This window comes from Lepidochelys olivacea (genome assembly GCF_965140295.1).
Source record: "Lepidochelys olivacea isolate rLepOli2 genome assembly, chromosome: 11".
Taxonomy (NCBI): domain Eukaryota; kingdom Metazoa; phylum Chordata; order Testudines; family Cheloniidae; genus Lepidochelys; species Lepidochelys olivacea.
The window spans coordinates 31,437,305-31,459,848 of NC_140421.1; the positions used below are offsets into that span (position 1 = coordinate 31,437,305).

A 22,544-nucleotide genomic window follows, 5' to 3' on the forward strand; every position below is an offset into this window, starting at 1 on the left:
ATCAGGCCCCCCCTCCCTCCCTCCCTCCCTTCCTCCATGAAAACAACGGCAGACAATCATTTCGCGCCTTTTTTCCTGGGTTACCCGTGCAGACACCATACCATGGCAAGCATGGAACCCGCTCAGCTCACCGTCACCGTACAGCTCCTGGGCGCTGCTGGCAGACGCAGTACTGCATTGCTACACAGCAGCAGCTCCTTGCCTTCGCAGCAAATGGTGCAGTAGGACCGATAGCCATCATACGTCTCCTGGGTGCTCCTGGCAGACCTCAGTGAGGTCAATCAGGGGTGCCTCGACAGACATGGCTATTCTCCTCTTAGAGCACTGAAGGGGAGCCAGAGACTCCAGGTCATTCTCTTCTTTAAGTTTCATCTCATGGAGATTCAGTCCTGCCTGGAATATCATGCGAGCTGGAGGCTTCTGCCTCAGGCTGCTCTCCCAGCCGGCAGCACTGCACGGTCGCATCTACCCCAGCCTACCCTTGTTCCCATGGCTCATGAAGCCTGGACAGTAGTAATGAGCATTTCAACTATAGGCTGAGCAAGTGCAGAATGGTGGTAGAATGTGCCTTTGGACGTTTAAAAACTCACTGGCGCTGTTTGCTGACTAGGTCAGACCTCAGCGCAACCAACATTCCCATTGTTATTGCTGCTTACTGTGTGCTCAAAAAGATCTGTGAGAGTAAGGGGAAGACATTTATGGCGGGGTGGAAGGTTAAGGCAAATTGCCTAGCGTCCGATTTTGAGCAGCCAGACACGAGGGCGATTAGAAGAGCACAGCAAGGCACGCTGCACATCAGAGAGGCTTTGAAAACCAGTTTCATGATTGACCAGGCTTCGGTGTGACAGTTGTGTGTGCTTCTCCTTGATGCAAACCCACCCCCTTTGTTGATTTTAATTCCCTGTAAGCCAACCACCCTGCCCCCTTCGAAATAAAGTAACTATTGTTTTGAAACCATGCATTCTTTCTTTATTAATTAAAAAAATGAGATAACAGACAAGGTAGCCCGGGTGGGGTGGGGGACAAGGCTGCATTGCTTATTGTAGCCACACTAAAAATCAAACTGTTTGAACGACAGCCTTCTGTTGCTTGGGCCATCCTCTGGAGTGGAGTGGCCTCTCCCTCCGCGTTCTTGGGTGTCTGGGTGAGGAGGCTATGGAACATGAGGAGGAGGGTAGGCGGTTATACAGTGGATGCAGCGGGGGTCTGTGCTCTTGTTGGCTTTCCTGCAGCTCCAACAGATGCTTCATCATGTCCATTTGCTCCCACAACAGACACTTCATCATGTCTGTTTGCTCCCCCATTAGCCTCAGCATCATGTCCTGCCCCCACTCATTGCGCTCACTTAATTCGTTTCCGGCCTCTGCCATTGAATGCCTCCATGCATTAAGCTGTGCCCTATCAGTGCGGGAGGACTGCATGAGCTTGGAAAACATGTCATTGCGAGTGCTTTTTTTTCTCGCCTTCTAATCTGCGATAACCTCAGGGACAGAGATGATAGGGGGAGCGTAGAAACATTCTACGCTCTATGATTCGGGGGGACTGTATCGTCACCTGTGCTGTTGAGTGCTGCTGAGTTCACCACACTGACCAAACAGGAAATTAAATTCAAAAGTTCCCAGGGCTTTTCCTGTGTACCTGGCTAGTGCATCGGAGTTGAAAGTGCTGTCCAGAGCAGTCACAATGGAGCACTCTGGGATAGCTCCTGGAGGCCAATACCGTCGATTTGCATCTGCACTACCCCAAATTCGATCCAGCAAGGTCAATTTTAGCGCTATATCCTCATTGGGGAGGAGTATAGCAGTTGATTTTAGGAACCCTTTAGGTTTATGGAACGGGCTTGGTTGTGTGGATGCAGTCATTTTTAAATTGACCTAACACGGCTAAATTCGACCTAATCCCGTAGTGTAGACCAGGCCTTAGGCTTCTAACTCACTTAGACACTTTAGAAAATGTTACCCCGAGCTAGGGGGCAGATGCAGGTCACCCTCATGGAAATGCAGAGACTTATTACTAGGGTGTCAGACCTTGGAGCCATGTTGATTTACAATGTCATTTAAGGTGAGTTGTTCAAAAGTGTTCACAGTTGGCTTCTCTCTGTTGCTATCTAAGTCAATAGTGAGCTGACTTCAAGGAAAGCAGAGTCAGGCCAACGCTGAGCACTTTTGAAAGTCCCACCTTTAAGCAACATCATTTGGCTCCTTTCATTTAGTTGTCATGTATGCATACAGTAGCTGACGGAAATTTTGAAATTAAGCTTCTTTAAATGTGTATCAATAGAAGGAACAATGGACCCAGCGGTCCCTGCGCAGGGAACTTATCCCTTTTCCTTGAGGCAAGAAAAGAGACACTGGTGCCATTCCTTAATTTAAGATTGCGCCTAAGGGCTACTTTAAGTCCTCAGGAGCTGTTGCATCATCCACAGATTCATCTTTGCTAGAGGAATCCCCCACTACTTTCTAGATGCTTTGTGCTCCCTCAGAGGTTAGAAGAAGGCCCAGAGATCTGGACTAGAGATAATAAAATTGAGTAGTTTAAACATGGATTTAATATTCCTTTTTATATGTTACTCTCCTATTACCACCATCCTCAGTCCATTGAGTCTTGCTTGTGTCTTCATTGTAGGGCTACTTTTTTGCCCCTTAAATCCCTCTCTTTATAGTGAAAGCTTTCACTCTCAGCGTCTACCTTCTGCCTCCGCTGAGGTCACCAACAAAATCATACATGTCACAAAGTTTTTTAAGAGCAGGGAAGGATTGAAAATTCTCTCTTCTCGCCCTGTGATAAATGCCTCTCCTGTAGTACATTCAGTAAGTGTTTTCCAGTTTGAGAGTCCTGAACTCACTTCCAATCCAAAACCTCCTACACTGCAGCAAGCTGTGTCACTGCCATGGGCCAATGTGTTGATGGTTTCCAACTAAAACATAGCAAATATCAATATTTCCTTCTGGCTGATCCAGTGATGACTGGTGTCCTAAGATGAAGCCCCTGTAAACCTATTACAAAATCATTCTCGTGCTATAAAAAGGGGAGGAAAGATATACTTAAAGGAATGCTAGAGGGGCTGATCTGGATTTTTTGTAAAGCCAGTGCTAGAAAAGAAATCAAAACTGCACTTGCAATTAGTGAGATACAGATAGGCTCTGCAAATACTTCTTTTTTATGGTCCACACTTCACTTTCTCTCTGAGATATGCAGATATGTGAGCCGTATCTGAGCCAATAAAAGTATAATGTGATGGCTTATATTTCCAAATATAAGAAAAAAATATGACTTTTCAAAATTATTTTGGCATACAGTGCTCTGGTGCCTGCTTGTTTTTAAAGGGAAAGTATAAAAACAAATGGTGCTCTTTGTTTTATGTTCCCCAAGAAGAGCATTATTCCTGTAGTATTCTCAATTAGCAGGTGGGTTAGTTGCTCGTCCTACATGTAAGAGGCCTACCCTGGAGGAAAACAGATCAAACCTTTGTCAGGCTACACTTTATCAATAGAGAGCAAGCAAGCCCCAATAATGCTAAGGTATTCTAGGCAAAAAATAATATAATTCTGGGAAGAGGAGTTTGTCAGTAAAATGCTCTGTACTCCTCAAGATCCACTTGAAGATACCAGAGCTTGGGGAGTGAATGTCCCCTTAAGGCACATATCAAAGCAGTAGTTGAATTGCAAATGGAAGATGAGAAAAGCTGCTCATCGACCTTTTGTTCAAGCACTGAAGACCCAGACTTGACCCAGCCATCACATTTTGACTGTAATGGAATAAGATGACAAATTCATAGAAATCGGAGAAATTTTATCACTCCCTCAAATCTGCTGATTTTCATCTTTCCCTGTTTGCTAGGCGAGTAGGCTACATTCAGACCCTCTGGATGGAGTCTGTTGATGAGCATTCAGCATTCACAGGCTGAGCTGGCGGGGGAGGAAGTTCAGGTGAAAAGGAAAGGCCTACATATTTTGACAAAAGACAGCAAATGCTTGATGGTTTTAGATTCTGAGATTGTTTGAGAAATGGAACCTCAAAGATAGTTTTGTGTGTGTTATGTGTGTACAGATTTAATTGCATTGATGTGAGGTTATGTATATTGTAATATCATCCCACCCCCTTGCGCCCTCAAGATTAATTCATTTTGGTCCACTCGAAACAGTTACGTTGGGTAAGTTTTCTTCTGCATCTGCATGTTTTGTGTATTGTTACTGTACTATGAACAGTCCTTTTTGGAAGTGATTATTTCCCTGTACCATTACATGTACCATTGGATTTTTTTTCCCTATACAGCTGATTTACATGCAGTTTGGAATATTAAGGAATTCAGAAAAAAAGAAAAAGGAGTACTTGTGGCACCTTAGAGACTAACAAATTTATTTGAGCATAAGCTTTCGTGAGCTACAGCTCACTTCATCAGATGCATTCAGTGGAAAATACAGTGGGGAGATTTATATACATAGAGAACATGACACAATGGGTGTTATCATACACACTGTAACGAGAGTGATCACTTAAGGTGAGCTATTACCAGCAGGAGAGCGGGGGAGAGAGGGGAGAACCTTTTGTAGTGAACTACCCCCCACCGTTCCTCAGACGTTCTTGTCAATTGCTGGAAATAGCCCACCTTGATTATCACTACTCAATGCTCAAATAAATTGGTTAGTCCCCAAGGTGCCACTAGTACTCCTTTTCTTTTTGCAAATACAGACTAATACGGCTGCTACTCTGAAACAAGGAATTCAGAGGCTCTGTGAATCCTCAGAATTTCTCTCAGTCTTTCTTTGCTTCCAGTTCAGTACAGCATTGTGCAAGTGCCAAGAAACTGACGCTCTGGAGAAACAGCAAGAACACTGCGCCCACCCTGCTTGTTCTGACCAGGCAGCAGTTCCTTAAACAGAAAAGTGGTGATACCAGTTCAGGCTGTAGACTGCATTTCTTTATGAGCAGCTGGGGACTGTGCTCTGAGGAGAGACACAGCAAGAGAGAAATGAAGGCATGCCAGCAATAAGGCAGCTTGAGCTATAAGATGAAAACATGCCAGAAACAGGGCAGCATGAGCTACACAATATCATGAGCAATAGAGAAAACATTAGGAACAAACACTGTAATAATGAGTACATTATTCTTGTTCTTAGGCCCTGATCCTGCAAAACCCGTAAGCACATATGAAACTTTGCTCACAAGAGAAGTCAATTGCAGTCAATAGGAACAGTCCCGTGAACAAAACTATGTATCTGCTTATTTGGGGGATCAGGGCCTTCGAGGATGTTTGTTAGTGAAAATGAGATAATTGAACAGTGGCTACTTTGCAGTAGATGCAGCCTCTGTGAGGTTTCAGAGTAACAGCCGTGTTAGTCTGTATTTGCAAAAAGAAAAGGAGGACTTGTGGCACCTTAGAGACTAACCAATTTATTTGAGCATAAGCTTTCGTGAGCTACAGCTCACTTCATCCGATGAAGTGAGCTGTAGCTCACGAAAGCTTATGCTCAAATAAATTGGTTAGTCTCTAAGGTGCCACAAGTCCTCCTTCCTTCTGTGAGGTGTTACTACAGGCATAACACTCTGTAGGTGGGTACGAAGTAGGGCTGTGAGTGTGTGTGCATGCATGTCAGTGAGAGAGAGGATATCCTTGGCCTCTCTGCTGAGACTGCCCCCACTACAAGTAGCTGTATATATCTTATAAAAATCATTCAATGCACCTGAACACTCATCTTTGTATCACTGGAATTTCCTTATTGGTGTTATATCTTTATTATTCAGAATACTTCAATCCACCCCACCGACCCACCTTATAAATCTCCAAGCTAAACACAAAACAAGCAGCCTTTCAAAGTTTTACCGAAACTTACAGAAGTTTAAATCCTCTGGCCTCGTGTACATTAAAAACATCACCTGCTGGATGCTGTTCATTTGTATTGTTGACATTTTAGGTGTTCAGAACAACTGGTGCACGATGACCTTCCGACTACCACGGTTATCATGTGTTTTGTGGATGAAGTGTGGTCCACTCTTCTACGCTCCGTTCACAGTGTCCTCAATCGATCTCCTCCTCACCTGATTAAAGAGATTATTCTGGTGGATGACTTCAGCACAAAAGGTAGGTGAAGCTTCCTTTAAATTCAGGAAATGAATGTGTCCCAGGGCTAAAGAGAAAATTGCTTCTCTGTATTTAAATTCTGTATAGGAGAAGAAATATAATTTTCTTCATTAATTTCAACTTGCCCCCGTGTTTTAATCACCAAGCTATGCCTCCTTGTGCTGTAATCATAGTTTGAATGGATTCCCCAGGATGAGGCCAATGTACTGCTTGGATAAGAGACTTCCAAGAAGTAGAGTGGATTATATGACAAATCAGGAGATGGCATGCTTCCTTCTGAATGAATATGAAACCAGTGCCCCATAGTGTTGCAAATACTGTGTTGCTTGAGGCTCCATCTTTCACAGGAGATGTAAAATAAGCGCCCCGACCCAAGATACTAAAACACTTTCATGACAGTTGGAGTGATAATCAGAGTGTCCTGGCCAAATTCAATTACATTTGGCCTACTTCAGTGGCCCTGAAATCTCAGCTAGATACAGTACTGTTCTTCATCTCTTAAGCTATTGTGCAGTATGAAAGCATCTAAATCAGGGGTGGGCAAACTTTTTGGCCCGAGGGCCACATCGGGGTTGCAAAACTGTATGGAGGGCTGGGTAGGGAAGGCTGTGCCTCCCCAAACAGCCTGGCCCCTGCCCCCATCCGTCCCCTCCCTGCCCCCTTCAAAACCCCTGACGCATCCAATGTCCCCTGACCACCCCCTCCTGGGGTCCCCCGCCCCTAACCACCGCCCCGGGATCCCATTCCCTATCAAACCCCCCTGCTCCCTGTCCCGTGACTGCCCCGACCCCTATCCATGCTGCCACCCCTTGACAGGCCCCCCGGGACTCCTGCACCTATCCAACCGCCCCCTGCTCCCTGTCCCCTGATCACCCCCCCCAGAACCTCCACCGCCTGCTCCCTGTCCCCTGACTGTACCCCAGGACCCCCTGCCCCTTATCCAATCCCCCCCTTCCCCTTACCATGCTGCTCAAAGCAGCAGGAGCTCGCAGCCCCGCCGCCCGGCCAGAGCCAGCCACACAGCCACACTACCCGGCAGGAGCAGCGGCCAGAGCACTGGTGGCAAGGCAAGCTGAGGCTGCAGGGCAGGGGAGACAGCAGGGGAGGGGGGCTGGGGGCTAGCCTTCCCGGCTGGTGACCATAGTTTGCCCACCTCTGATCTAAATAGGCACTTATGTACAGTCAAGTTACATGCACAATCATAGTAATTGCAATGCCACTGAGTCTCTGCTTTTTAATACTTTGGTTCTCAGTGCTCCACAACAGAGTTCAGCCTTGAATAATTGAACAATGGGAAAGTCTTAGATTGTTAGCTCCCCATGGCAAGCCTTGTACCAAATCCAGATCAGGGCCCAATTGTGCTAGGTGCTGTACAAACAAAGACAGGATCCCTGTCCCAAAGAGTTTAAAACCTAAAAAGAGAAATGACATAAGGAGGATGAGACGGAAAGGACTTAATTCAGTAGATAAATGTTTAGACGTGCATTTTTTCGGCAAATAAATAGATTTGTACACTATTTTCTAGCAAACTTCCCTTAACTTTTGCACTTTCCTTTGTATGGACTAACCAGCCAGTGGCATAATGAAAATACTGAGCATCTTGCAATAGAAATGTCACAGGCAGCGGTAAAGTAATGAGAACTGTTTTATGTGGTATTGTATTTCTAGGAGTGGCAGAAAAAGCAGAACTTCTAGTGTGTCCACAAAGTTTAAAAAACTCAAGCCAAGATTTTGAGTTGGCTTTTGAAATGTAAACAATTGTTTCCTTTGGAAAAGCAAAAAAGGGCATGTAAAATTCAGGAACCAAATCCTAAGGCTCTTTCTCAGGCAAACTTATATAAACAGGAATTGCCACAGTGAATTAGTTCAGTGGTCAATCTAGTGCAATACCTAGTCTGCAACAGTGGCCAGCTCTAGATGCTTCAGAGGAAGGTGTCAAACTCCACTGTAGAAACTCTCACTGAAGCGCTCTCTCTCTCTCTCAGATTTCACTCTGTCTTTACTCAGGCAAAGATCTGGCCCAATATATTTAACCCACACACGCCTGGGATTGCTACTAACTCATACATCTTTCTTTCTCACATTTTATTCTGAGCATTTTGTACAATAAAACCCACTCCCACAACAAAGTCAAACAAATATAAAGTGCCACATGAGAAATAATGACAAGCAATGCTGCATTCCTCACTCAATTTAAGACCAGATGGATTGTTTAACTGTAGCAATTAATATTAGCTGTTGGAATTTAACAGAAAATTTGCAAAGCACAGCAAAAAAACAGTCACTCTATGAAAACCAACTTGAGAGCCACTTTTTAATGGGAATTATGGTGTTTTAAAGGAGAAAATTCTGGTTTTATAAGTTCTAAAGGAAATGTTAAGTATAAGCTTCAATGGGAAATGCCAGAGGTTGGCAGGGGACCAATGTCACACAGGCTGGGATTTTCAAACTGAGTAGCAATAGCCTAATTCTGCTGTCATTGACATTAATGAGAGTTTTACCTGCATTCACCTGCATTGGAGCAGAGTTTGGCTAATGCTGAGAGCTTTCGAAAATCCCATCCATAGCATACATATTTTTGCCCTGTCTCTTCCAATTAGCAGTGTTCCAAACCTCCACAGAGCACAAACACATGATTCATACAGAGAGGCTTCCAAATAGTTTGGGGAGGGAGGAACCAGTGCTGCTAAAGGGCCTAATCCAATGCTCATTTAAGTCAAAGGGAATGTCTCCAAGTGGAAAAAAACTAGTGTGTTTCATAGATGGTTTAAAACTTAGTGAGAGGGAACTTTTTTCACTGCTTTGTTATGGCTTTAAAAAGACACGCCAATCATTTAAGAATTTGCTAATTTCTCTCCTGTTTAGAATACCTCAAGGACAGCTTGGACAAATACATGTCACAGTTTCCAAAGGTTCAGCTCCTTCACCTCAAAGAAAGACATGGTTTAATACGAGCCAGACTAGCAGGGGCAGAGATTGCTAAAGGTAAGAGGAGAGTTATTCTTATTTGCCATTTTGGGCTTGTCTGAATAGGAGATTTATACTACAAAAATGTTACCCTTTATTACTCTGCTGTATATCATAGCACCTTGAACTAATATTAGAGAAAGCTCAATATTATTTGGCAAGTTTTGTCATTGTTTGGCAAAGAATTTTGCCAGTATTTGAGCAGCTTGCTTTATTGTACTACTCAGCCCATCACATATTTGGAAAATAAAGGCAACATTTGCAGCATAAATTTATTTGACTTTTCTCTCCACCAGCTCTAAGTAACCAGATGATTTGAAATTAGACAGTAATAAGATAAAGGATTTGAGAAGGATTTGTGATGTAAAACAATTTTACTGAGCAGCTGAGAAGCTGGCTCCTTTCAGCTATAGTGAGTTACGGTGAGGCTCTGTATTTTAGAAATTCTAACATCCTTTTTGCAGAATATCTGTCTTTCCCTTGCCTCAATTCTTGATGCTCATAGACCCATATTATTTTGTCATTAAAATGTTTGCATTGCCCTGCACCAATGATGTCATATATTGAATTTTCTACTAACAGCCAATTTTGTCTGGTATGTCTTAAGTTTGCTTTCATTGTTTTGTTGGCTGGGAACTTGTTTGGATGGTAAGCAGAAAGGGGTGTACATTTTTCTGAGGCTGTTTGAAGAGAAGGTGTGTTCGGGGTCATGGGTCCTACCTTTTCTTCCACTTTGCCCAGGAAGCATTTTCCCCCTTACATTGTGCATTGAGTTAGGGAAGATTGCTCCTTTCCAGACTTATATTCTAGTTTTGCCTTCTCCACTAGGAGGTGCACTTTGAGTTCAAGATTCTGTCCCAGTGCTCATACCCACTCTGGAGGAAGCATGGAGGGGACATGTTGCAGTTAGAACCCACAGGAGAAATGACACCTCACTTAGCAAGAATTCCTCCTAGAGGCTTCTGGGAAGCACTCACTAAAGCAGCAGGGGGAGTTTGCTCCACTTTCTGCACCTGACCAGTTCTGTCTGCCAGTTAAGAGATGGAGCATATTCCAGCCACCTCTTTGTCCCTTATCACTCATCTCAGATGATTGGCATCTACAAGGGTTTTAGGAGAGAGTAGGGACCAAGTCCTTCCCTTGGATTCTGGCTACCTCCCTGGCACACATTCCCCACCTGCTTATGCACCTGTACAGGGCTGGCCAGAATGTGGCATTTTGTGAGCAGGCAAACACTCTTTGCAAAACTTGTCTGGAAATCATAATTGAGGTCAAAATGTGTTCAGATTGGGGCCCCTACTTGGGCTCTTCCTAGGTGGGTTCATAGGAGTAGAGTATTATTGTTGGGGCAGTAGTTGCTGGATGTGGACTTTACTGAACGTATTTCATTCTCAGAAATGAAATAATCCCCTCTTGGTTCTGCCTCTAGGTGATGTATTGACATTCTTAGATTCTCATGTGGAATGTAATGTAGGATGGTTGGAACCACTTCTGGAAAGAGTCCGTTTAAATAGAAAGAAAGTAGCGTGCCCAGTTATTGAAGTAATCAGTGACAAGGACATGAGGTAATTTCATTGTATGCCATATTGTATAATACAAACAGCTTTCACAAAAAACACTTACAAATCACAAGTATCAAAAATATTAATTATGGGAAGACAAGCGACTTAACCTGCTAATTACTTTTCACAAATTATTTCACTCAAAGAATAAAGAAAAATGTACATGAACAAATATTAAAATACATACAGCTACCTCAGTTACTACAGTTTGCATTTACTGTTTGGTAGGTCATGAATGTTTAGTGCTCAAAGAAAATACATGAAGAAATCTTTGAGATTTTTGCTTTAATTATATAGACAATTTCATTTTCACTTATTCCTTTTGATTATGAGTCTGCTTAAGAACTTGATATTATAGCTTTCTTTTTCTGTATTTAGTTACATGACAGTGGATAACTTTCAGCGTGGGATTTTTACCTGGCCAATGAATTTTGGCTGGAGGCAGATTCCTCCAGAGGTCATTGAGAAAGATAAAATCAAGGAAACAGATATAATAAGGTAAGAGTATAAAATTAACACTTTGTGAGCAGAAATGCTCTTTCATCAGAGCTTCAAACAACTAGTCTTTTTGGGGCCAAAAGTTCCCCTTTTACATAAATGGGCACAGAAAGGCCAACACCCAGAAAAATCTGTGCAATTAAGTTGTGTAGGAAGTTGCGCCACCTGATGTGTGCCAATCTGAGTCACAGAGAGCACATCAGGCATTGCTCAAAATCCCAGGAGTCGTAAATATTTTGCTGGACGCTGCATGGCCTCAAGGGCTTCAACATAACAGGCAAGGGATTCCAGCACTGGCATAGCCAGAGATAAAGGTCATGTACTAGAACAATCACACTGCAACAGCAAATGGTCCCTTTATGTCAGAAGCCACACAAGCTTTTGCAATTAGGTGCACTTAAGATCAAAAGAACTGGACTGACTTTGCACCTATCCACCATAAATCATGTTGCGTTTGTTGTCAGCACTTGAAGTTAGGGGGTGGGATTCCTCAGCCAGCAAAGTCCACTTTGTGCCACTCACTTTTCCTTTTGTGTAGGAAGAGGGAGGCGATGAATCAGGGTTGCAGCAGAGTGGACTAATTGGTGATGAGGGGCATGGTGGAATGGACCTCCACTCTACCCAATCCCCCACTAGCATAAGGACACAGAGGGACCTCACACCAGCAAATAGACTAGATCAGCTCCCAGCAGCTCTGACTTGTGAGCTGGACAGTGCAGGATCAGAGAGTCATAACTGGTTGCTACACCTCATCCCCCTTCACTGTGTTCAGAACTAAATGGGTGATGTGGAGTATCCAGCCCAGACTGTTTTAGGAGGTACCATACGGAGTAAGTGGTCTTTGTCTCTGATTCCTTCCATCTTTCTAGTGACTGTCTCTCCTATACAATGTTGTTTACACAGGATGAGAATCTGTATGGTGGCCTTTTCGGTTTATCTCCATTCTTTTTGTATTACCTTGCTACTTATCTCATGACTCTACTTTGCACCACTGATTAAAGCAGTTGGCCTCTAGACTCTAATAGGAAAAACACCCTCTAGAAATTTAATCTATAATTTGAACCCAAGATGATATTTCAGTTCCTCTGGCACCAACCTGGACAGACAGACAGACATACAAAACTGATATCAGAAAATTACCTTAGCAGTTCATTAAAATTTTCAGCTTCTGTTCAGCCACTTTGCCAAAGCGTACTGTACTTTCTTCTAATCAAAGCTTTGACTCATGTTTACTTTCCATCACATGCTTTTTAAACATTAGTATCCATTTTGTTAGCGTGCTTGCCCGTCTGCAGCAAGTTAACACACATGATGCTCACTGCCACCTGGTTAACTTCAGATTTTAAGCAGTGTACTTTAGCTTATTTTCATATCCAATGGGTCTCTCCATTTCTTCAAACTGATCTGTTTGCTCTCTATTCATTAACTATCTAGTGTCTTTTAGTTTCCATTTCTGTAAGTGAAAATTAACATAGGGTGTTACACTTAGCACCTGTCACAGGACAGCTGTGAGTCCATGATTTCCAGGCTATTCCTGTGTAGAGGTGCTGTGGCAGGTACATTTTTATTGTCCCACAGAGTACCAATGTAAGGTCTGTGGTTCATTCGTAGGTGTCCCGTAATGGCAGGTGGATTATTTTCTATTGATAAGAAGTATTTTTTTGAACTTGGAACATATGATCCTGGACTGGATGTTTGGGGAGGTGAAAATATGGAGATTTCATTCAAGGTATGCTGCTTTCCTAAGTAGTAATAATGTTACTGAATGTTTCTATCAATTTGAATCCTCGTAGCCTTTAAATGCTATTATCTCTGAATCTCATTTAGACCCCAATTCATATTCTTCAGTGCTTTGCTGAATCAGGGCCTCTACTAGTGGTTAAAGATGAACTTTGAACCCTCTTGATTTAAACAGTAACTCTTGCATTCACCTGTGTCAAAAGTAGAGTGTGTTGCAAAAGGGAACAACTTTGAAACCCGAGGCTCTCCTCCCCTTTCCAAAGATTATTGGGGAAATTACTTCCTTTTTGGCCTGGAACATAAACCACAAGCTATGCTCGTCATTTATTTATGATTTTTTGCTAATATAAGCCAGCTGTAGAATTATTGTTCAACTCAGCAATGCTTGGAGGATTGTTTATCAGTATTTTCAAGTTAGTCTGTGTGAATAATACATTTGACTTGATTTTTAACAAGACTTCTCCCTGACCTCCATTTTTGTGGCCACAGTTTTTTCCCTGAAAATAATTCCATCTATAACTCATGGTGAGCGTGTTACAGATCCCCTTATATGCTGACCCCCAAAGGAAAGAAGTTGTTACAGTCAGCCAGCTCTTCAGCTCAAGCTGTAGCAGTTCACAATTTTATCTTGGGAGGTCCCTGGTTCAATTCCTGGTTTATCAGCCCAAGAAGCGTTTATCATATACCACCAATTAATTGCTCATGCAAACACTATCATTAAGGCATGTAAGTATTTGAATTGTAGAGATACTCAGATGTTATACAGAGACAAAGCAGGCCCAAGACACCTTCATTTTCATCCCAGAACAGGGACCAGATACACCAACTACAGTCTCTGCTAGGCAAACCTCTCTAAATGGGTCAGGAAGAGGCAGGGCTTTGGCTGTGTGCCTCCTCCACACCAGCCTAGAAGTTGGTGAGATAGGCATACGCTGGTCCTCTCCCTAATGGATGGTGGAGTGGGTGTGGCCTGCCCGTGTCCTGGGGAGCTCTGAAGGGATTGTACCTGATTGAGAGGAGTCCCCCTAGGGTAATACTGCTCCACAGTGCAACCAGCACAGACCATTTCCCATTGGGCTCTCTTCATTTGTACCGACACACAAGTGCAGGTTACACCCACAAAATTGTGCCTACAAAAATTGAAGCCACTTCTCAAAAATCAGATCTATTGTATACCAGAAGGTACCATTTACCAATATTTTTATCTAATCAAACTCTGACAGGTCTGGATGTGTGGAGGAGAAATTGAGATCATCCCATGCTCCAGAGTTGGACATATTTTCAGGAATGACAACCCGTACTCCTTCCCTAAAGACCGGATAAAAACAGTGGAGCGGAATTTGGCGCGTGTTGCAGAGGTCTGGTTAGATGAGTACAAAGAATTGTTCTATGGACATGGTTACCACTTAATCCAGAAAAACCTGGATGTTGGAGACTTGACTCAACAAATAGAACTGCGGAAGAAGCTTAAGTGTAAAAACTTCAAGTGGTATCTGGAGAATATCTACCCAGACCTGGAAGCTCCTCTTGTTAAAGCCAGTGGGCTGGTATGTGAACTTTACAAGGGCAAATTACACCACAAATGCATGTTTACATATCTGTGTTAACCAGCCACTCTTCATTTAAACTTACTTTCTATGATTGGGCTGTGACACACAAGCTCAGTGATTCCTAGAGGTACAGAGGGCCTCATATGGTGTCCCTCAGCCATGGTGAATTTCACCTTTACTGGAGATCATGGTTTAGGACAAAGTGATTTCGTTATGTTGTAGTAATTCTCTTTGCTCTATGACAGGCGACAAATCTAAAGATATGGCCCCTTGGTTGGTATTTCTGTGCTTCTCTTTGCATTTTCTATTGGGTGACATTTCTGATAATGAAGTTTCCATCTTTTTTGCACTTAGAATCATAGAATATCAGGGTTGGAAGGGACCCCAGAAGGTCATCTAGTCCAACCCCCTGCTCGAAGCAGGACCAATTCCCAGTTAAATCATCCCAGCCAGGGCTTTGTCAAGCCTGACCTTAAAAACCTCTAAGGAAGGAGATTCTACCACCTCCCTAGGTAACGCATTCCAGTGTTTCACCACCCTCTTAGTGAAAAAGTTTTTCCTAATATCCAATCTAAACCTCCCCCACTGCAACTTGAGACCATTACTCCTCGTTCTGTCATCTGCTACCATTGAGAACAGTCTAGAGCCATCCTCTTTGGAACCCCCTTTCAGGTAGTTGAAAGCAGCTATCAAATCCCCCCTCATTCTTCTCTTCTGCAGGCTAAACAATCCCAGCTCCCTCAGCCTCTCCTCATAACTCATGTGTTCCAGTCCCCTAATCATTTTTGTTGCCCTTCGCAGGACTCTCTCCAATTTATCCACATCCTTCTTGAAGTGTGGGGCCCAAAACTGGACACAGTACTCCAGATGAGGCCTCACCAATGTCGAATAGAGAGGAACGATCACGTCCCTCGATCTGCTCGCTATGCCCCTAGTTATACATCCCAAAATGCCATTGGCCTTCTTGGCAACAAGGGCACACTGCTGACTCATATCCAGCTTCTCGTCCACTGTCACCCCTAGGTCCTTTTCCGCAGAACTGCTGCCTAGCCATTCGGTCCCTAGTCTGTAGCTGTGCATTGGGTTCTTCCGTCCTAAGTGCAGGACCCTGCACTTATCCTTATTGAACCTCATCAGATTTCTTTTGGCCCAATCCTCCAATTTGTCTAGGTCCTTCTGTATCCTATCCCTCCCCTCCAGTGTATCTACCACTCCTCCCAGTTTAGTATCATCCGCAAATTTGCTGAGAGTGCAATCCACACCATCCTCCAGATCATTTATGAAGATATTGAACAAAACCGGCCCCAGGACCGACCCTTGGGGCACTCCACTTGATACCGGCTGCCAACTAGACATGGAGCCATTGATCACTACCCGTTGAGCCCGACAATCTAGCCAGCTTTCTACCCACCTTATAGTGCATTCATCCAGCCCATACTTCCTTAACTTGCTGACAAGAATACTGTGGGAACAAGAATACTTCTCTTTTTCCCCCGCCAAAGACAAAATTTTACATTAACAAGCTTCTTCAGTGATAACTGACATGATAAATTACCCCATAGCAGTCAAGATAATAGTGAAACGTCTGAGCAATTTACCTCATTTTTGGAGTTTATATTTCAGAAATCTTGTGGCTACAGACAGATATGGTAGACGCAGAGATATATTATCTATAATCTCCAGGATTTTTAGGGCTTCAATAATTTATTCATGGAATCGATATAGTACATGAACAATTATTGTTTTGTACTGAGAGCCTGACACCACTAGAGTGCACTAGAAATCTATTTTTTCCTCTTCTACAATAAAAACAGACTCATTTCTATTTTCAAACAAAAAGAACAGAAGTATCCTCCCAAGCAGTCATATCATATATTAAAGTGCAGCTAAAACCCAGTCTCCAGTACTTCTACAAATGCAACAAAGGTATAGTGGACAGAATACTTTCAGAAATATTTTGGGTTCAGTCCTGCGTTCCCTACCTACCCCAAATTCCCATTGATTTTAGTGGAAGTTGTGGTTGTGTAAGGAATGTAGCTGGATCAGGTTGCGTGTATTCTCTGAATTTACTTCCCTTTAACTTCCACTGGTGTTATATTCACACCATTCTGTGAACAATGCCATATGAGTCTCATTTTTACAATGTGCTAATTCACATATTCAGCATCTCTTTATGTTTACGTGTGTGTGTGTGTGTGTGTATAACAAAATGTAGATTTTGATCTTGGTCCATATTTCCTCACCAAAGTTCAGGGCTGTTGGAAACATTTCTAAAAATACAGGCGCATAAAATAGTCCCTCCTGAGGCATCATGGACATGCCTCTTCATTAAAAAAATCTGAATGTTAAGAACAAGTGACAGTGATCCCAGGTCACAAAAGTAAGGCACTTTGTTACCATATGTAGTTCTGTCAGCTTCTGAAAGTCTTTCTAGTTTTAACAAGAGCAGTACTCCTGAAAGTAATGGGTCAGATCCTCAGCTGTGCTTGTACGGTGCCTGCTAAGGGCAGGAGCATAAGTAGTGTTACGCCTGTTGGCACTAATGCTGGCTGTGGGGCAGTTCAGCCCCTCCCCCAGTACAGCTTTGATTTACCTTCTAGGCTATTCCAGCAGCCAGGAGCAGACATGGCCATACTCTGCACACCTCAGACATGCCTCCCAGACCACGGGCAGTGCCAGGGTGGTAAAGAGCTGCTCTGCTGGCTATAAACTCCCAGATATTTTTCTACCCCAGGGAGTCAGTGAAGCTGGGCTGAGATTGCTTTACTTTAGCTGCGATGTGAACCATATTTTCCAATACAGTGATCAAATAGTAAAAATATTGGGGAATAGTTTTGTGAATTAAAAGGGCCAAATTTGTATTACTGTGATTTGTGAAGTCATGTGATTTATGAATGATCACTGAGCATTGTGTTCATAAATTCCAAAAGTTTCATATATTTTAAGACAAATAACTATTCACCTGAAAACTACAAAAGTTGGTTATTTGTTATTTTCCTGTTTAAAAACATCCAGTCATCGGACAGAAACAATACCTTGTTGCTTAGATGAGCAGCTGCACAACACAAACAACAAGTACTGATTTCTGAAATAATCATTCAGAAGCTACCAATATGATGAAGAATATTCATCAAAGCTACTTGGAAAATATTTTATGAAGAGCAGATTTACTTACAGAAATCAGGATTAGTTCATAAAAGGTTCAGTAATCTAAAAAGGGAGGAAAGCGGCTACATTTTTAGCTCAACCAGCTATAATTTTCAAATATTGCCATGATTATCTTAATGTACAATAAATATATCTCAATTAGGCCAACTCCTCATCTGTTATAAATCAGTATTGTTCCATTGACTTCCTGATATGTGAACTGAGGGCATTTGGTACCTGGCAGAATTCAGTCCAGTGTAAGCAGTGTTCTAATATAAACTTCAGAACGCATAAATGCCCTTAGAATGCACTCGTCTGGTCATTCAAACAACAGTACAAAAAAGCTTAGTGCAAGCCATAACTTCTCCAGAAGGTCATGCTAACAAGGTATCATGATGATGACTCCCTGGTGTAATGACAATTGTAGAGAAAACAGAGCAAAAAAGAGGCAGAATGAAGAGATACAAGACACCTGAGAGACGTGAGGCCACCTGTACCACAACAAAAACAAAGGAACATCTGGAAAGAGAAAATATTTAGACACTTAAAAAAAATTCTCATTTGCATCTGCACTTTCTAACTAGCTATTCTCTGATAGACAATGTTTTGTCACTCATTCTTTTTCCCCCCCAATCTGATGCAAAAGTTTAAAAAGATAATCGTAAACCTTTTGGCTAAGTTACAATTGAAATTCCTTCTTTCCAAAGTGTCGATATGTACACAACTGCTGCTGACTCCTGTATTACCATAAGTACCAATATACCCTTTCACTGATTGGATCAAGGGCAGCCAACCCTATCTGCGAGGGTTGAAGAGTTATCTTAGTGACATGACACAGATCACATTATATATAATAAAATTAAATATATATAAAAATCTACAAACAGTTTTCCCCTTGGGGAAAGAGAACAAAAGAAGAGAATTCATGACAGATATTAGTCATGTAATTTAATCCCCTGCGGGGAGATGCTCAGATGCAGCAGTGAAGGGTGCAGTATAATAGCCTGAATAGAATAGAAATGTATCCCGCCACTTGTGTCCTAAATCCATCACCAGTCAGAGGTCTGATGACAGCAGGTAGGCTTTTGCCAGCTATTATGTTTTTAGGGGCGGGTAGGGAGGAGGGTTTTGGACCTTCTAGTTAAAGTGTAGCTGCATGACTAGCTCAGAGCAGCTTTTAACTCTGAATTATCTTTGGGTGGCCAAGATATCTCCAGTTATCTGATCTCCGATTTGATTGGCCAGGCAATCAAATTGTATGCATAAAGTCCATTTAAGAGGATTTTTCTCCTAACCTGCTGCTCATTTGGGTTGGTTAGACTGTGCTGCAGGAATGTGAGGGGATTTATAAATCGCTTTTCAATAACAGTTACAGCATATGAATCAGCAATAGGAAAGTTAGCTGTGCCTAACAAAAACCTTACTCTTGCTGCCTCCCGTGTTCCAGAAAAAGGCTAATGTAAAGCATCTCTTGGCAGACAAAAGAGTTTGAGCAGATATTATGGGCACCACTGACACCAGCAGAGAATATGGTCCATTATCTTTAGTTTGCCTAGATTACTCTATGTTTCTCTTATAGGGAGCATCCAGTAAAAGAGATAATGCTAACCACTTATTTCTGGAATAACTCCCTGTGTAGATAAGCCCTAAAAGATTCCTGAATAGCTATTCCTGGCTAAATCCATGTGTGGATGCTCTTGTCCACACATTGAGTTAATCAGTAACAGTTAATCTGCTTTAAATTCACACCCTATCTTATTCCAGATTAACTTTCATGTAGAGACAGACTCTTATGCTAATCAGAACTCCTTGTTATTTTTATGCAATTCAGAATGTAATACTCTTAAATATTAATATATTGGGTGACCTTGGGCAAGTCATTTCCCCGCTCTGTGCCTCAGTTACCCCAACTGTAAAATGGGAAGAATGATACTGACCTCTTTTGCAAAGGTCTTTGAGATCTGCTAATGAAAAGCACTACATAAGAGCTAGGTATTATTATAATTGTTCTGTTTTTGGTGTTCTGTCTCTTGCATTTTTGTGCCTCACTTGATGTTATTCCCTTTTCTGAATTTCCATTTTTAATTTTGTTCCCAGATTGTTAACATAGCCATGGCTAGATGCATTACTGTGGAAAACTCCACTCTGGCCTTTGAGACTTGTAACATTAGCAACAAGGTAAGATGCATTTGGGTTTGTATACTGGATGTCAAATAGTGTCAGTTTTATTGCTTATGCTAAAGAATCTCCCTACCTGCCACCTCAATGACTTGAACTCCATCTTGGAGGTTCATGTAATCCTTACTGCCAGGACACATTGCCAAAAGATGCCATCTGGTAAAACAAGAAATGAGTACTGGGCTATATTTGTAGAGGCAATAGCTAAGCAATGGAGCTTGCACCATTTCATGAAAGCTCCGAGACGCCCAAAACCAAAAAGTCTGCAATTGGCTGAAATGCAACTCAAATGCAAAATTCCATACATGCCCATAGTGGAGAGAAAACTTTAAATACAATAGGCCACTAGTGTACTCTACCACAACAACAAAGCCAGCATGGGAGGGAGGGTGCATGGCAGTTGCTGCAGGAACGGGGCTACTTTCCTCTGCTGTCTTTTATAGGAAATGCCTCCTGATGGGTAATACCCCACTGATTACTAGCCAATATAGACATCAAGGCATCTGCTAGGACTGATCAAGAGTAACTGTCCTAAGGGGGGCAGGGTTGGCCTTTTGTCACTGAGCGCTGTTATGCCATCGAAGAAGTCCAGTCCTGAATCCCCACCATTGCAAGCTGGTGTCGGCTGTAGCAGACAAATCCCCTTTTCAGAATTTGTTTTGGTGTTGTCCCCAATTCTTCATTTCTACAGTCCAGTTTATAAAAGAGATCCTCTCCTCTCCCACCCTCACAACTACCCTGTACTCAGTTTTCCTCTCTGTGGGCCACCAGGAAATGCTTTGCTGAACATAATTTGAGAATCCCTGTACTAGTACATTGTTAATGCAAACATTAGAAAGCTTTGAGTTATTGGGCTATGTTCTGATTTCAGCTACAGCAGTTTGAGACAGACTGTTCTCTAATCAAAGTCAGAAGTAGTCTGGTTACTGAGGTCACCGAGAGCACGATCAGGCCTTAGACTGGAACTTTATTCTGTGAATTTGCTCCGGATTCATACTAATAAAACAGAGTCTGGCATATCTGGAACAATTATACAAAGCCTAGATTTATGTGGTTGGATTAGATGCATAAGATTCAGAAATAAAGGGAAATAGCTCACAAAACCCAAACCGAAATCAGTCTGCTATTGTTTGTCCTCCACAGAACCAGAAGTTCAACTACACTTGGCTGAGACTAATAAAACATGGGGACTTCTGTGTAGCACCAGTAGATGCAAAGAGAACACTGGGCCTGTACCCTTGCGATAACAGAAACAATAGCCTGAAATGGTTGCATAAATCATTGGTGGCCTTTCAACCAGAACTGGTAAGTAGAGCATTTGTAATGATTTCCCCTCCACCACCACCATAGTTACACCTGAAATAAAACTAAACAAAAGGAAAACAATACTTATTGCCAGTGTTGTATGATTTTCATGTGTTTGGCACTGAGAGACTATACCAAATTCATAAAGATAAAAGAGAAACACAAAGACACACATTTAGTTTGTCTCTTTGTGACTTTCTCAATACATATGAGGAAAAAAGAGGTTGACAAAAATCACCTTTTTCCTAAGGCATGCATTACTTCAAATTATTTCAGGCACTCTGATCATTACTCTGCTCATGCCGTTTTCAATCCTCAGGATTATTTTCCTCCAGGTTACACTGAAAGCTAACCAGCTGCCAGTGTGATTTCACTCCCATGGCCCCATTTACCTTTCAGGGTGGTGTATAGCAATGTGCTGCCTTAGCATTGCACCAAGCAAAATGTAATATAGTGAAACTAGCCTGGCACAAACACACAAAATCATTCAAATGACATTTTGTTCTCTTTTTTCCTACCCCTGTGTCCAGCAAAGTCAAAGATTCAGGCTTGTAGATAACTCTAAGCATTAAAGAATTCCATGAATTATTAGAAATGATTTTTCCCCCTCTGAAATGACATGCTTTTAGAGGAGCCTTCCATTTAGGAAACAAAAGCGTAGCTGTTGTGTTACCCGATCGATACTCAATAAGATATTCCATTATTGACTCTCCTTCCATTCATTTCTTTTTAGCCAAACAACAAAAAACCCTCCTCAAACCAAAAAAAAAAAAAAATCACTCCTTACAAAAGCAAGGATATATTGTAAAAATAAAAGAAAATTGTCAGCCATTTATGAGACCGGATTGCACAGTAGGTACAGTGACAATTTTTGATGGTCAGAAACTGTTCCAGGCTGAACTTCAAGCCTTAAGCTAGATACATTTGGTGCTAGGATACAGAAAGTCATGTTTCATTTTACAAAGCCACAATACCCAATTCAACACAATTGGGCACAGATGATTGTACCGGCATAGGACTGAACTAGTGACAAGCCTGAAATATACCCTTTAGTTCACTGAAGTAGATCAGATTAGTTTTTAGGAAAGCCCTGGACACTGGAAACATATAGTACCAGCCCTGTGAGGAGAAAGACAGTTGAAAGTTATCACTGTCAGTCCCCCTCCTTCAAAAACAGCCATAGAAACTCACAAGCCAAAAAGACTTGAATGCCTTTTTCCCCCCTCTTCTCAACTCCCCCCAGTGAAATATTATCCTTTCTGGGCCCACTGAAGAACACAAGAACGCCCATACTGGGTCAGACCAAAGGTCCATCTAGCCTAGTATCCTGTCTTCCGACAGTGGCCAATGCCAGGTGCCCCAGAGGGAATGAACAGAACAGGTAAATCACCAAATGATCCATCCCCTGTTGTCCATTCCCAGCTTCTGACAAACAGAGGCTAGGGACTTGTAACTGTATGAAGAAAAACAAAACATCACCCAACATGTTACAATTAATATCTCCCGAATGTGGAT

General features: G+C 42.3%; 1 protein-coding gene across 2 annotated transcripts in view; it reads left to right on the forward strand.

Annotated features, from left to right (window-relative positions):
* GALNT5 (polypeptide N-acetylgalactosaminyltransferase 5) overlaps positions 1 to 22,544 on the forward strand; it is a 44,061-nt gene that overhangs the window by 12,677 nt on the left and 8,840 nt on the right. For both annotated transcript variants that reach the window (XM_084643567.1, XM_084643568.1), the window contains 8 exons: positions 5,916 to 6,082; positions 8,948 to 9,067; positions 10,479 to 10,614; positions 10,990 to 11,109; positions 12,721 to 12,838; positions 14,073 to 14,396; positions 19,644 to 19,724; positions 20,868 to 21,029. In XM_084643567.1, coding sequence (XP_084499693.1) covers positions 5,916 to 6,082; positions 8,948 to 9,067; positions 10,479 to 10,614; positions 10,990 to 11,109; positions 12,721 to 12,838; positions 14,073 to 14,396; positions 19,644 to 19,724; positions 20,868 to 21,029 — 1,228 coding nt within the window. The remainder of the gene's footprint in view (positions 1 to 5,915; positions 6,083 to 8,947; positions 9,068 to 10,478; positions 10,615 to 10,989; positions 11,110 to 12,720; positions 12,839 to 14,072; positions 14,397 to 19,643; positions 19,725 to 20,867; positions 21,030 to 22,544) is intronic.